General features: G+C 34.1%; 2 protein-coding genes and 1 long non-coding RNA gene across 7 annotated transcripts in view; 1 reads left to right on the forward strand and 2 right to left on the reverse strand.

The window, feature by feature from the left end:
- The window catches only part of LOC144544727 (putative disease resistance protein RGA3), a 45,385-nt gene extending 43,877 nt beyond the window's left edge, over window positions 1-1,508 (forward strand). For all 5 annotated transcript variants that reach the window (XM_078293281.1, XM_078293272.1, XM_078293275.1 and 2 more), the window contains exon 6: window positions 1,224-1,508. The gene's annotated coding sequence lies outside the window, so the exon portion shown is untranslated. The remainder of the gene's footprint in view (window positions 1-1,223) is intronic.
- Window positions 1-4,684, reverse strand: part of LOC144544736 (uncharacterized) — a 37,045-nt gene extending 32,361 nt beyond the window's left edge. Inside the window, exon 1 of the long non-coding RNA XR_013508320.1 lies at window positions 4,624-4,684. This is a non-coding gene — a long non-coding RNA (uncharacterized LOC144544736). The remainder of the gene's footprint in view (window positions 1-4,623) is intronic.
- Window positions 4,685-7,450: 2,766 nt separating this feature from the next.
- Window positions 7,451-8,829, reverse strand: LOC144545005 (phytosulfokine receptor 2-like). Its single transcript, XM_078293559.1, is given in 4 exon segments — window positions 7,451-8,173; window positions 8,175-8,313; window positions 8,316-8,493; window positions 8,812-8,829. Coding segments are annotated over 4 exon segments (999 nt in total). The 3' UTR covers window positions 7,451-7,509.
- Between the last annotated feature and the right edge of the window lie 6,485 nt (window positions 8,830-15,314).

Below are 15,314 nucleotides of genomic sequence, written 5' to 3' on the forward strand. Positions count from 1 at the left end.
ATTTGAAATTTATCCGCATAAAAAAAAAATGAAATTGAATTTTGAAATTTATCTGCATAAAAAAAATTAAGCAATAGGCTTGTATTAACCCCTCAAAAGTCAAAACAATTGCTCGATTGCTCATAAAAAATGTTTGCTTAATGGAAAGTGCAAATAAGTAAAAAATATGAGCCGGCTCGCGAGCCGACTCACAACCTCGCGAGTCGAGGTAAGTCTTTACATGAGCTGAGCTAAGCCGAGTTTTTTCTTTCTAAAGTGAGTCGAATCGAGACCGATTCGTTATGAAATATTGAGCCACTGAACTCACCGATTCACAAACCGGCTCAACTCATTAGCAGCCCTAACCTGAATAATGGATGTAGCTATTGTAACAGTCATGATCAGTAATGCACAAGTTTACTACCACAAAGCATGATACAAAACCTCCAAATTTAAATTTGTCTTATTTTATTTATTTATTTTGTTTTGTTTTTATAACAGTCCATCTAACTTGTTTTTGGAATTTGGATTATGTCCAAATCGACTTGAATACATGATCAGTTTCACCACCAATTATAAGTACAAGGTCAAGTCAGAGATGATGTGATAGCAAGAAAAAGCTTATTCATGCCAATACTCTTTTTGTTCAGGTAAATTAATTCCTCATCTGGCATGGTCTAACTAGCTTACCTTTATATTAATGAGCATATATCTGATTCATATTTTATCTACTTTTATATAAATTTAATGTGGAGAGACGAGTGTAGCGGGTACAGATTCAAATTTTAGTACCTATTGCTTTAGCTTATAAATACAAAAAGAACCTATGCAAATGATTTAGTTCCATAACAGTATGGTACTGAACTGGGTGTTTGAGTAGCATATTCTTGTCTGTTATTGGCCCCCTGTTTCATCAACTATGAAAGAAGTATGAACTATTTCTGGCCAGCTATCTCAAATAGGACCATATCATAATTATCTGATTCATAGCATGCATACAATATTTCTGGAAGCAGTCATAGCGGTTTAGTTTTTTGTGCATTATTCTGGTTTTATAATTAACCAACTGATCATAAACATTCAATACAAAACTGAGAGATATATAGGTGTATTGCAACACTTAAATGATGATTTTTCAATAGGTTTATCTAAGCAATATTTTTTGGTTAATTTGAGCATTTTGTGCACATATACAAATATCAGTACTAAACAGCTGATTTATGTTTTCTGTTTGTGCTTTATAGATTTAGCAACTGAAGGTGCCAATGTTGAAATCTGCAAAAGAACAATATTGACGGTAAAATAATTCATTTGGAAAGGATTATTTGTTCAGGAAGGAAAATCATTCCTTGTTATCAAATAGAACTGCTGAATCTTTTTCATTTTTTTTATTCTTTTCACTAAATAAATCCGATGTAATTAATATTTCCAAAAAAAGTTATATTTTATTTTGCATATTATGATGATTATGATTAATTGGACTAAATTGACAATTTGAATATTTTGCATATTATGATGATTATGATTAATTGTTATATTTCAAAAATAATGAATTATTTTTTTAACGGTTATCAAAACAATATTAAGTTAACTCCTTGTTAATAAATTATCAATTTTTTAACGGTTGTCCGGATCTAAACTCCTTAACTCGTTAATAAATTATAAATTTAAATCAAAACAATATTTAAAAATAATGCATCCAAACACCTCCAAAGCATTCAATTCAGACAAAGATATTTCCAAATATCAATTTGCACAATTACTGTGAGTAATATCATAATTATTTTGAATTGGAAGCATTTGCAGGTGCCAAAAATACAACAATGGGATTTCTATAAAATAGAGGGGCATATATAAAAAGTTTCTGAAATGAAATAATCGGGTTAAGTACAAATCCATGCTTCCTATGAAACAAATTTGAACCTTATTTGCTCCTAAATGAGAATCAGTGGGAGTTAAAAAGAAAGAAAATCAAAACAGAATGAGAAAAATAAAATTGTTGTCAATCTCTACAGTGTCAAAGATGAATACCAAATAAAAGAGACCTTCATACCTTTACCTTAACAATAAATCAGGAAAACCATTTTCACAGAGAATTTTTATTTATAGAAATTATTATTAAATAATAAAGAAAAACAAAAATAATGTTTTTCGATGGCAAAGAGGGATCCGGAAAAAAAAATCTGATCCAAACTTTGAAGTCCGAAATATTTTTTTTGGATCCAAAGTGTTTTCTATTTTAGAAAAAAATTCACCCTCTCTTTTTATTTCAAAAAATCCTCAACTGATGTTTCAGAAGAAAATCTTATCGTGCATGTTGGACTAAACAAGATTAAGGCTCCTTAAGGTTTTTTTAGCTCTTAATCCATGTTAATCTTTCTGAACAGTAGCTCCTGTTGCAAGATTAAATTTCCTCCTTAGCACAACGCCTTAATCCAGAGGACCCCCTTCCTTAAGATTTTGGACTCCAAATTGCTTCCTTAAGACCAAAAAGTGTATATTTATTTTACAACTATGCCCTCACTAGCTGACCTCCTTAAGGTCATTTGTATTTTTAATTCATTTTCTGTCATCTTCTTTGTCTAGAGTGGGAACGCATCCCTAGGCGCGGGAAAGAAAAATCTTGATTTCTCCGGCGTAAATTGATAGCTCTCCGACGAATAATTTCTAAATCCGACACCGCACAGCTATTCTTCTCGACGTGCTCTCTCCATTGACACCCATCTTGTTAAATCTGCAAAATAAGGGTAAAATAGGAATCAATATTAAGTTAATGTTAAATATGATGTATTGGGTAAATACGTGAATTTTTATAATTTTAAAGGATAAATATGTAATTATCAATTTTGGAGGGAAAAATACGTAATATTGAAAATTTTGAGGGGATATATGAAATTCTCCCTAATAAAAATAGCTGGTTTAGAAAAAAATTCAATTACAGAAATGTAATTCTAGCACGAGTACATTTCTAGCACGAGCCTTGTAAGCATAAAAAAAAAATTACATTTAGTTCTTTTTCCATTTTATAATAAATTTGTGTCTTTAATTTATAAATGCATTATACTATGGCAAACAATGAATCAACTACTGTTATCAATAATGTTATATAACAATCTAGGATGAGGGTATATTGATCTTTGTCTCTTATTACATAATAAAATAGACTTTTTCTATACATAATTCTTCTTTTATCTTAATCTTTTCCTTGCCGAACATGAACTCCTTAACGCTCCTTAAGCTCTTAATTCTTCACCCCTTAATCCATGTTGCCGAACGGGACCGATCACTCTTTATGTTTCAAAAAAACACCCAGACACTCTTTCAGGAAAAGGAAAGACACTTTGAATTGGAATAAAAAATATATTCCAAAGTTCGGATCCGAATTTTTTTAATCCATCTATATCATAAAAAAAAAACCCAGCACTCTTATTGTTTTCCTTTATTATTTATAATAATGTCTATAATAAAAAATTGTCTTTTTCACACCATCTACAATCACACACTTTGCAAAAACATTATAACATCACTCTGATGAAATCTAGGTTTAGTGTGTTTCTAGCTAGTGTATTAATGGTCGGGTGGGTACGGGTACCCCGGGTATACCCGGGCACGGGTACGGGTACGTCTCGGGTACGGGTATGTCGGGTATTTTTTCAAAAACCATATCCTACCCGTCCTATACCCGTACCTGTGTACCCTTGACGGGTAGGGCGGTCCGGGTACGGGTATTTTTTTTTTTTTTGCTGTTTTTTTCTGGTTTTTTTGTTTTCATTTTTTTTTCCGTTTTTTTCCTGTTATTTTTTTTTTGTTATTTTTTTTTTACTTTAAAACAATAAAATATAAATATAAATATAAATAACAAAACAGAAATTAAAACAGAAATTACAAAACAGAAATTAAAAACATAATTTAAAAAACAGAAATAAAAACAGAATTTTAAAAACAGAAATTAAAAAACAGAAATTAAAACACAGAAATTAAAAAATAGAAATTAAAAAACAGAAATAAAAACAGAATTTTAAAAACAGAAATTAAAAAACAGAAATTAAAAAACAGAAATAAAAACAGAATTTTAAAAACAGAAATTAAAAAACAGAATTTTAAAAACAGAAATTAAATTGAATTTGGGGGGAAATTTGAATTTGGGGTTTGAATTATTGGGTCAGGTATAAGGGTACGGGTACGGGTAAGGGTAGACGGGTACCCGGGTAGGGTAAAGTCGGGTACGGGTAAGGTCGGTTACGGGTATGGTCGGGTAGGGTATGGTCGGGTATTTGTCCAAAAAAACCGGTCCGGTCCGTTTTTTGCCCGTACCCGCGTGCCCGAGTACCCGACCGAGCCCGGGTACCCCGGGTGGCGGGCACGGGCAGGTAGGGTAGGGTATACCCTTAACGGGTATAATTAATACTCTAGTTTCTAGCAATAAGAAACAACCACAACATTACTACCAACAACACAACTGACGAGGTGATGCTGTGTTCAACTTCTCTCGGAATCCTTCTGCCTCCTCTTGCCGCTTCAACTAAAAGCAAAGCGAGGGTCCCACCGTCCAGAGCAGGCAAAGGAAGGAGATTGATTGCAGCCAAGTTCAGGTTGATTATTGCTGCAAATTGCAATAAAAACTTCAACACTTGATTTTGCTACCTCAGCACCAACAGCTATAATTGCTGCTGGTCCTGAAACCTTCTCAGCTGACTGAAAAAAGAAATGATTAAATACCAGAGTTAAAAAGAAAAGAACTAACATAATGTTCTTCTTTGTTCAAAATAGATACAATAAAACCAGCAAGTTCATTATTAATAAGTTAAAACCAAACAACATATTGGTTTAGATGTTGGGTTAGTGAAAATAGTTCATCCTTGTTACAAGTAGTTAAAGAGTGACTCTATGGTACTATGTATAGTGCGGATTGGTCCGTACTATGGATCAATATCTTTGCCTTCAAAGTTCAAATAGTCGATCTGAACCGTTCAACATGATTTTCCTATGAAAATTTACTAACAAACTAAATTTTAGATTTTCAAAAAATATTTACTATTCTTTTAGATAGGTATAAAATCACTACTTTTGAATGGTCTAAAATTTATAGATCAAGTGATATTCTACCTGTCTAAAAATATAGTAAAAAAGTTCTAAAAAATGTGAAATTTGATCAACAAGTACATTTTCATATGGAGATTATGTTGAACATTTCAGATTGATTGTATGAAGTTTCAAAATAGAGATATTGATCCATAGTACGGAGCAATATGCGCTATGCATAGTACCATAGCCTCACTCGCAAATTAGATACAATATTTAACAATCCAATATTTTTGAGTGTAGATATTACTGTTTTATTGGTTTAATGGAAACATTTATTCAATTAAATGTACAAAAATTTGCCCTTCATCTCCAATGAAAACAATAACCCATTACATAAATAAAACCAAACAATATATTTGTTTAGATGTTGGATCAGTGAAAATAGTTCATCCTAATTATCAAGAAGTTAATTCAGTTTTAATAAACTAAAGTTAGTCTTACAAAGTTTGTTGTCTATAAATGTCAGGTGCAATTGAATATATAAATGTCAGTAACCCAATTTTTTAGTTTAGATCCGGACCATCCGATTCGAATCCGGACCATCCGATTCGAATCCAGGCCAATCCAGTCCGAGGTGGAGAGCACGGGGCCCCTTTATCTGACGGCCCGATTCAAATTTGACAATTCGGATCTAAACTAAAAAATTGGGTTACTTTAGGGGATCCGAACTCACAGTTAAGGGGGTCATTTCCAAATACAACATTTAATTAAAAACTGTTGATAAACTTAAAAAGTTACCTGAGAAAAAGTTCAAATAGGTCTGTTTAAGCCCTTCAAAAACCGATGCTGTCAGTAAAACAAACTCTTTGGTGGCAAAAGATGTTGCCTCGGCCAGATTAGTTGCTTTCAGCCTTGTAACACAAAAATTAGGCAATAACTGTACCCCAATCCGGCCCGTACCATCCCGGCTCAAATCAGGGGTGATTTCAAGCGGGTCCGACAACCCGCTCCGTTTGACTTTTACATTGATGGATTTTTCAGTGTTGGATTTAATTACGATGACCAGATCAGAGACAGAAGGAGAAGAAAGTACAATGTCACCAGCAAGGAGGCCTGAGCGGGCCCCAGCTGAACCTGGTCTGACATCTGGCACCAGTACACCTGGAAGAGGTTTCTATATCATAAGATATATTCATTATATTCTTTAAAAGAACTATAATGAACTGGAAATAACAATGTATTTAATAATAAAACCAAATCAGGAAGTAACAAGGCTAGTGTCGAAGTCTCAGGAATTAGTCATGTATCAGTTAGATCATTACTGGTACATTACATTTAGTTGCTTGCAACTGGTAATGAAACTTAAACCAAGTTGTTGAAACCCTAATTAGTTTCACTTGTTACTTTGTTTAAAAAGAAGATTATACAAATGGGGGTCTGTTTATATTTAAACAGATATTAGAAATAGCATAGCTATTATTACTTGAGAACCTTGTTTAACTAGTACTGTTGACCAAACCACTAAATCTATTGCTCATTAACCATTCAGGCTTCCGTCCCAGGACATTATGTACCAGTCTAGTGGTACTAGTAAGGATTTTAGACTTGATATATCTCGGTAGTAAACTATTTAATTTCTCTATTTCACTAAAAGGATCAGGTACGATAACAATCTAGTAGCCCCTTGGTTGTTTAAATCCTAGGTTTGTGAAACTGGTACTGAGCTTGAACCAAATTCAAGTGGTACAGGTGGGAGATTACTCAGTAAAGAAGGATGGTACGGAGAAGTACCAGTACTAGTACCAGACAGGTGGTACGCGGAGAGTTGAGGTAAAGCAGGTCTATTTTCATCAAATTTATTTTCAAATTCAAGTAGTACCTAGAAGAGAACCCATCTCAAATTTCAATTTGACCAAAATAGACCTAATTTTGAAATTTATTTTTACTTCTAAATGACAAAGTAGCACTTATTAGGTATTCAAATTTCATCAAAGGGTACTGATATAGAGCAGCATGTATTAACCAAATTTAATCAAAGTGGACTAATTAGGTAAATTTAATGAACCAGTAAGAGAGATGTTATACCTGAACCGGGAGACCAGTGTTGAGAGATTGTTTGGAGATCAAAATGCTTGAATTTTTTTTATTTTTTTTAATTCTTGGCAGAGACTGTAAAGGTTAAATGCTTAAAATTTATAGCTTAGCAGAAGGAGAGGGGCTTTGCCTTTTTGGGATGCTCTTTTGTTCCTTCTTTTATTTTTTTTTGGGTTAATTTGGGCCTGGTTTTTTGGGCCTTGTCTTAAAATTAAGCAATATCACAACTAAACAATATCCACCATACAATCTCAATCATATCAGAAAAAAAAAAAATATATATATATATATATATATATATATATATATATATTTACAAAACAGACCATAATTTGTCAAATCCCAAAACTGCATTTTTCAACTATTCATTATTCATTACCACTAATACAGCACCTAAATGAATTAACAAAACTACTCATCTACTCCAACTGCATCAAGCCAAGTAACAACCTGCTCGATACCGGGTCTCGATCTCGGGTCCGAGTTTATACACCTACATGCAATTTCAAGTACACTCATAAGTTCTTTCTCATACAACTTTCCCCAAATCAAACTATCAAAAACCACCTCTTCATTTTTCTCCTTTCTCATTTGACAAACCCATGATACCAAATCCCTACTTCCTTTTGCCCGGCAAATATCAACGGGTCGACGACCCGTTAACAGCTCCAGTAACACAACCCCAAAACTAAACACGTCACCTTTTAAGGTTGCCATTAATGCTTGACTATACTCAGGTGGTATATATCCCAAAGTACCAACCAAATCGGTTGTCACATGAGTTGCATACGGGTTCATAAACCTAGACAACCCAAAATCCGCTAAATGTGCCTCAAACTTTTCGCCTAATAAAATGTTACTTGATTTAACATCACGGTGCACTATAGTCGGATCACAAGATTTATGCAAATAGGATAACCCTCTAGCTGAACCCTGTGCAATTTTGAGTCTAAGTGGCCATTTGAGGTGGGACCCACCGTCAGGTTTCTCATGCAACCAATAGTCAAGGCTGACATTCTCCATGTAAGAATAGATTAGCAACCGATCCGATCCATATTTGCAATACCCTTTGAGAGACTAAATTCGGGTGTTGAGCTCTAGAAAGGGTCTCGACTTCTGCACGGAACTCTCTTTCCATCTGACTGCAATCGCCTGAAAGTCGTTTTACAGCAACTTTAGACCCGTCATGTAAATATGCCTTGTATACTAACCCGACCCACAGCAACCAATTATGTTTGCTTGCTCAAAATTGTTGGTAGATTTTAAAAGGTCATGTATGGTAATGTCTTTTGTGTCAGAGTTTTGGAAGAAGATAACGGGTTTTGAATCTGGGTCAGGTGAATCAGCAGACCCGGTATCTGTTTCATGCAAATTCAGCTGATTACTTCGTCTTTTCTTGACAAGTGTAAAAGAACAAATGTTAAAATAAGTACAATACCAACAGCTAAGCAGACCCGGTAATAACTTGGATGATTTTTGGAAAGTACTTCTCTGGTAAGTCTTGGGAACCTTAATATTTTTCAATTCTCCAAGTAAATTTTATTTTATTATTCCTTTTGCAAATGATATTTTGATTGTTGAAGTGACCAACAATCCAAAATCATCCACGTTACTACTGACATGCACAAAAACTATTTTTTGTTTTTGTTTTTGATAAATATATATTTTGTAAAAAATAAAAAAAAGTTGGGGTCTCATATTGGTTATGTGAACCTCAGTCTGAGGCTGCATAATGCCTGTGCGGACTCTAATATTTGAGCCCACATAATTCCATTATGCGGTCTGGATATTTGTGGCCCTTTGACACACCTAAGGTGTTCGATGAAATGCACACCTTCATCCAGATTAGGTAATTACAAGTGAGGATCCTATCCGCCACATTAAACCTAGAGTAGAACCCGAGTTTTTTTCAGCTCATCTAGATTTTAGTGAGCTTACTCTTTGAAATCTATAGAATTGATTTTAAACGACAAATTCAAACAGTTTAAACTGATCTACCACATTAATGATGCATTTATATACATATCAAAGTTATATATTTTAGAGTTAATTTACTATAGAGTCAAATGACAAAAACAATAAAAAATAAATATAATAAATTAACTTATAAACCTTAACTTCTTTGTTTTTAACCGCTTGACTTTATACTAAACTAATTTGAAAGATTATAAATATGACATGTAAATGCATTACTCGTGAAGTATATCAGTTTTAACAGTTTGAGTTTGTCATTTGAATTATTCTCATATGTTTTGGAGTTGAACTCTCCAAATATCTGTGAGATCGATTAACAACAAATCTTGTTCTACTCTTAAACCTGTACGCAGGGGCAAATCTATCTATGAGGTGGGTGTGGTTAAAATTTTAATCATGTATTTTGATATTTTATTAATATTTGTTATTCTAAATTTTTTATAGAGTTTAGCTGCTTCATAGAATGGTAATGTGTGCTGTATTTAGAATTTAAATATATTGGTTAAATTTGACATTTTATATTTAATTTTGCCTCCTTATTAAATTTTTCTAATTTGTTCCTGTATGTGGCAACACCAATAATTGTCCTTTTGCAAAAATGTTGAACTACCTTCCTCTCGTATTGAGTGTTGACTCTTAAGTCGAGTAGCACTAGGATATTCCCAAGTTCACCAACCTTTTTTGTGAACTCTAATTCTAAAATATATTAAATTGACTTTAAACAAGAAGATGTATAAAGTAAAGCGGTCAAAAAGAAGGTTTATAAATTTATTTTAAATATATTTTATTTTTCTGAATGTTTTTTTATCACTTGATTCTTTACAAAATTAATTTGTAAATTTAGAATTGTTACATGTAGATGCATCACTCGTAAAATAGACAGGTTAAATACGGTTCGGATTTCTCATTTAAATACAGGTTAATTACATCAGCGGGATCTCCCAATATATCCATTTGCTGAATAATTTATCATTTCGAAATTTGTGCCTATTTTGATGTGAACCAAGTATAAGGCTAAAGAGGGGCTCATGTATTGATTTTGATCATATTAGTTGGTTCTCACTAATATATATATATATAGAGTAAGGCTTGGGTGCTATATGGATAGCATAGAGGGCCACCGTGCTACAGCTCAATATTTGAGTTTTCAAAATCCAAACGGTCAATCCGAACCGTTCATCTTGTTCTCCATATTAATATGTGTTTGGAGACCAAATTGTACATTTTTTGAAAAAAATTTACTATTTTTTTAGATAGGTAGAAAAATCAAATATCTTAATGGTGCAGAATTTTTTAGATTAAGTGATTTTCTACCTAGCTAAACAAATAGTAAAAAAAATTTCAAAAAATATAAAATTTGGTCTCCAAACACATATTAATATGGAGAACAAGATGAATGGTTCGGATCGACCGTTTGGATTTTGAAAACTCGAATATTGAGCCATAGCACGGTGGCCCTCTATGCTATCCATAGCATCCAAGCCTTACTCTATATATATATGTGTGTGTGTGTCATGATGCATATGCAGTTCGAGGAGCACAATATTTATGAAATGCAAATATATTAACTTGTTTACTTATTTATTTGAGATTTCACAAAAAGAGTTTGGCATAGTTTAGAGACTTTCCGGTTTATATCTAGTTTAGGGACTTTGAGGTCCTATTTGGATTTAATTTGGACTTGAAAACATGGATTTAGTTTAAAGACTTTGCGGTCTTATTTAATTAGACATGAATCTAATTTAAGTTTTATAAGATTTCAATGGGGCTTAATGTTACGTTATGAAATTTTTACAATTAAATTCGAATGATTTAAAAGAAAGAATCGATAAATCATGTTAATAAAATGGAAGTTTAAACCTTAATTAAGGTTCCCCTAAATAAGTAAGTTAATTGTGAATTGAAACCGCGTCGAAATTTCGAGATTTCGGAATTTTATAGCCCCAGTGCGGATTAGGTTGACCGCAGTGCGGGTGGAAGCCATCCGCAGTGGCTCAGGCTTTTTCTGGAATTTTTGCCAAAAAAATGACTAAGTAGTGAGTGCGGGTGAGGGATCCGCAGTGCGGATGAGTTTAGCCGCACTCATGAATTTCTGTATTGCACTGAATTTTCCTGAAATCGGCTAAGTAGTGAGTGCGGACGAGGGTGAACCGCAGTGCGGATCAGGTTCATCCGCAGTAGGCTCAGACTTTTCCTGGATTTGGCTGACAACCGACTAAGTCTCGAGTGCGGATTAGGTAACCCGCAGTGCGGATTGGCTAATCCGCATTCAGGGTAATTTTAACCCTAAAACCCAAATTAAACCTTCTCTCTCTCTCTCTCTTCCACCATTCCCCATTTCTAAGTGAAATTCGTCCAAGAGAGAAGGAAAAGATCCCGTGAGTTTCCGTTTCGTTCAGACTCCCGATTGTTGCGAGAAATCGAGTTTGGAACCGAGAAAGCAGCCGAGAATCTCTCAGAACCCTTCTATTTGGTATTTCTTTCTCTCCTTTTTACTTTCGAAACCTCGAATTTTCTCGATTTCTCGGATTCTCATTTTAAACCCGAGATTTGTGCTCGAATTGCTCGAGGACTAGTTCCTCTACACTTCTTACTAGTTTGTTTGTCAATCTTTTTCCCGATTTCTTCCGATTTGTGAAATCTGATTTCTAGGGTTTCGTGCCAAAATTGAAAGTTGGCATAATCGTGATTTGATTTGTTTAACCCGACCAATTAGACTTGTAATCGGTAGGGTTGCCTCCTGATCGTGAATTTTTAGAACATTTAACGGCTGATTTGAGGTTTTGACCAAATTAGGGTTAACCAAACGGTGAATCGAATTGATCCGAGAACCAAAGTAGTGAAACGGTGATTGATGGTTACCAAATTGAAATAGTATAAGGCTAGAGGGCCTAGATGGAATTGTGTACCGTTATGTGAGATTTTGGTAAGAAAGAAAGAACCGAAAAGAATCGATACCAAAACATAAGAATTGATTTAGGACTGTACAAACCCTAAGTAAACGTATGGACCACTGAATCCAAATTAAACCAAGTATACGTATAATATAGGTGTAGGCTCGGTCGAGCAAGAACTTGCGAGACAATACGAGACGTCCGATCCTTAAATTAAGCGGTACGCTCGTCATACTAAGGTGCGGGATTCTTGGACTTGTTTGATACTTTATTTTCAGGAATTAAACTGTGTATTCGTTTGTCATGTTGAATATCATTGATTGCATCTCAATTGTGTAAAGCATTTGCATAGCCCAATCAAATTAAACTCGAATTGATATGACTTGAGTGATTTTTGCATGCTGGTATGGTTGTAGGTTGTGTCGATCTATTATGATCTGATTTGATTGAAAGTCACCACGATTGATTTGATTTGATTGATATGTGTGTGAATGGATTTACGAAGTTAAGCACTTGGATCCAATTAATTTGCCAAGTCGGGCTGTATGCTGACTTGGATTCCCAGGATCCTAAATGGCCTTAGGTGAACGGCCCTCGATATTCCCAGTACCGGTTGGGACGAGGGAGGGTGATCATGTTATGAGATGTGTGATTGGAAATCGTGGGTGACTTGTGTAACGTCTGTGGCATTTTCCGACGTGTTAATGCATTTGAATGGTCGATTGAATATGACGAATATTGGAAACGATTCTAAAGTGGATTTTCTTTACATGATTTGAACCAGACCTTAATAAACTGTTAAGCCAAGCGGTTGCAGATGGGTGTCAGATAAAGGGTCCAGCGGTTGGCCATCTGTAGGTGTCAGTAACCCTACAGATGTGGGTTTGATAAAGGTTCAGCTCGAAAGAACATCTGTAATTGCTACAAGTCCTACTGAACTGAGTTAGGAATCGAGTTAAGCCAAAATATATGTTGTGTTTGAGATTCATCTTGGAAATTCCGTAAACTGTGTTTCAGGTTGATTTACTGTTGTCGAGTAGTGGCATTCTGTTATTTATGTTTTCTTATATAACTGTTTGCATTGTTGTTGTTTGGGTTTCATTATTGAATATAGAGTTTGATTGCAAGTCCAATAGTCTGAACTGTGGCAAATTCGCACTGAGAATTTATTCTCACCCCCACCTTCCCCGTTATTTTACAGGTATTGGTGCGACTGATTCCGGAGAGGCACGAGAGTAGTAGGCCTTAGCAGCTTACCAGTATATGACCCTAGATATCTTTTGTTGTATAGATTTAGGGTAGGCCTCGTGGTTGGTATCCGGATGAGATACTTTTGTTGTATTATATGCTGACCAGACTGTGTACTCTGATATATATATTAGAAACTTGTTTGAATTGCTTGTTGTTTGGTCCGAAATGTGAGTAGCCTTGTAAGCATACACGGCGTGGTATGCTTACGGCGGGGGACTGTTACGACCCGTGGCCGCGGGGTGTGACACTTAATCAGAGGTAATTTGGATATTTTAGGCTTTGGCTTGAACCGAATTTGATTCGGGACTTATTGAGTTTAATTGAGTTTATTACTTGAAGCTTATTTAAGTTTTGTTTTTCATTTAAATTTATAAATGGATTTTATTTAGGTTTATTAAAGATTTTAAATTTGGTTAGAACAATTTGGCTTTTATTTATATTTAATTTGATTAATAGGAATTTATAATTATTTTGTGACATTCATTCAACTTTACTTGGATCATTATTAAAAAAAAGGATATATTGAGGACTTTCAGATTGTTAAGGGGCTCATTGGCAATTTTTAAGGTACCTCTTTAGTGATTTTCGGGTTTTGAAGAGCCACTCTGCAAAAAACGCTTTCTCCAATTCTCTTTGATTATCTAAAATTTGTTTCATTTCGGGCCTTTACTGTTTGGGCTTAATCTATTTCTTTCCCTTTCTTTTGAGTTTTACTCATCCGTAGCTGACAATGTGGTCCCCAATCATCAATCAATCATTTCATTGGCGCTGGCTAACAAGAGTTTGAACTGCGTCAAGATCTGTGCTCCTGTCTCCTTGATTCGCGCTGAATTATCTGATTACATCGGATTCATTCTTTCACGGGTTTGACTTGTTCAGGATTTTGGCTCCGATAAGCGGTTTCTTCTTCGTCAGAGAAACTCCAACCACGGCGGGCCAAGAGGTTAAACTCCGATAAGGGGTTTCCTCTTCGTCAGAGAAACTCCAATCAAAGTATCCAAATGCATTGTCAGACGAGAAGCAAAACAGATTTTTCACAAATGACCCTGTGTTTTATTTATTTATATATATATTTTTTTATCTCAATCAATGGAACATGGGAGCATTATAAGTCCTTATGTTCTCTTATTTTGAACCTTCACTCCGACCGAATTTACAATGGGGTCCCTCAATCTTATAGATATTTTGCCAATGAATGCCATAACATCTATTAAACCCAATGTTATCAGAACCGGACCGGATGTCGACCCGGTAAAGCTCCGGTTTAACGGTTCACTGGTTAGACCGATGGTTCAACCGGTTTGACTGCTGATTTTTTAAATACTTACATATTTATTTATAAGATATAATTACTATTATAAATAATTTTGTTTTATGTAATAAAATTTTCAATATACATATTAACAATGTACTATAAAAGTAAATTTATATATTAAGAATAATTATTTTTTATTAGAAAATAATATATCTATTGTAGCTCAAATGTAGAACTTATTGTTAGAATTAGTAAAATAATTAAATAAAATATTATGAAATATTTTTTTCATCGAAGAAATTTTATATTTTATACTTCATAAATAAATTGAATAACTACATAGAAATTCTTTAGTTTTTGTGATCAAGTGAACCCCTAATGATCCATATTATAATTAATATTTAGTTTATAAAAAAATAATATTGCAACAAATGTTGGATTATTCTTAAACACATAATTATTTACAAAAGTATGTTACAAAATATAAATGACTACACAAAGTTAGCCACAGAATAATACACATTAGATTTCACTTTTTCTCCTAAAAAGTTGTTGTCTTTTCTCCTAAAAAATTGTTCATTTCCATTCAAAATTGAAAATAGTCACATGACAACAATGGACAAAAAACCAATATAAAACCAGTTTTTTTTTGCTTTTACTCCGGTTTTTTATATAAAATCAGCCGGTTTAATTACATATATCCGGTTCTATTGCATATCCGGTCCAAATAGCGAACCAAACCGTAAACCTATCCGGTTCCGGTTTATTCCGGTCGAACCGGCCGGTCCGGTCCGGTTTTGATAACAGTGATTAAACCGAGATTTCGTTTTTGTAACTTGGTC

Source organism: Carex rostrata, chromosome 27 (genome assembly GCF_964058835.1).
Source record: "Carex rostrata chromosome 27, lpCarRost1.2, whole genome shotgun sequence".
Lineage (NCBI taxonomy): Eukaryota > Viridiplantae > Streptophyta > Magnoliopsida > Poales > Cyperaceae > Carex > Carex rostrata.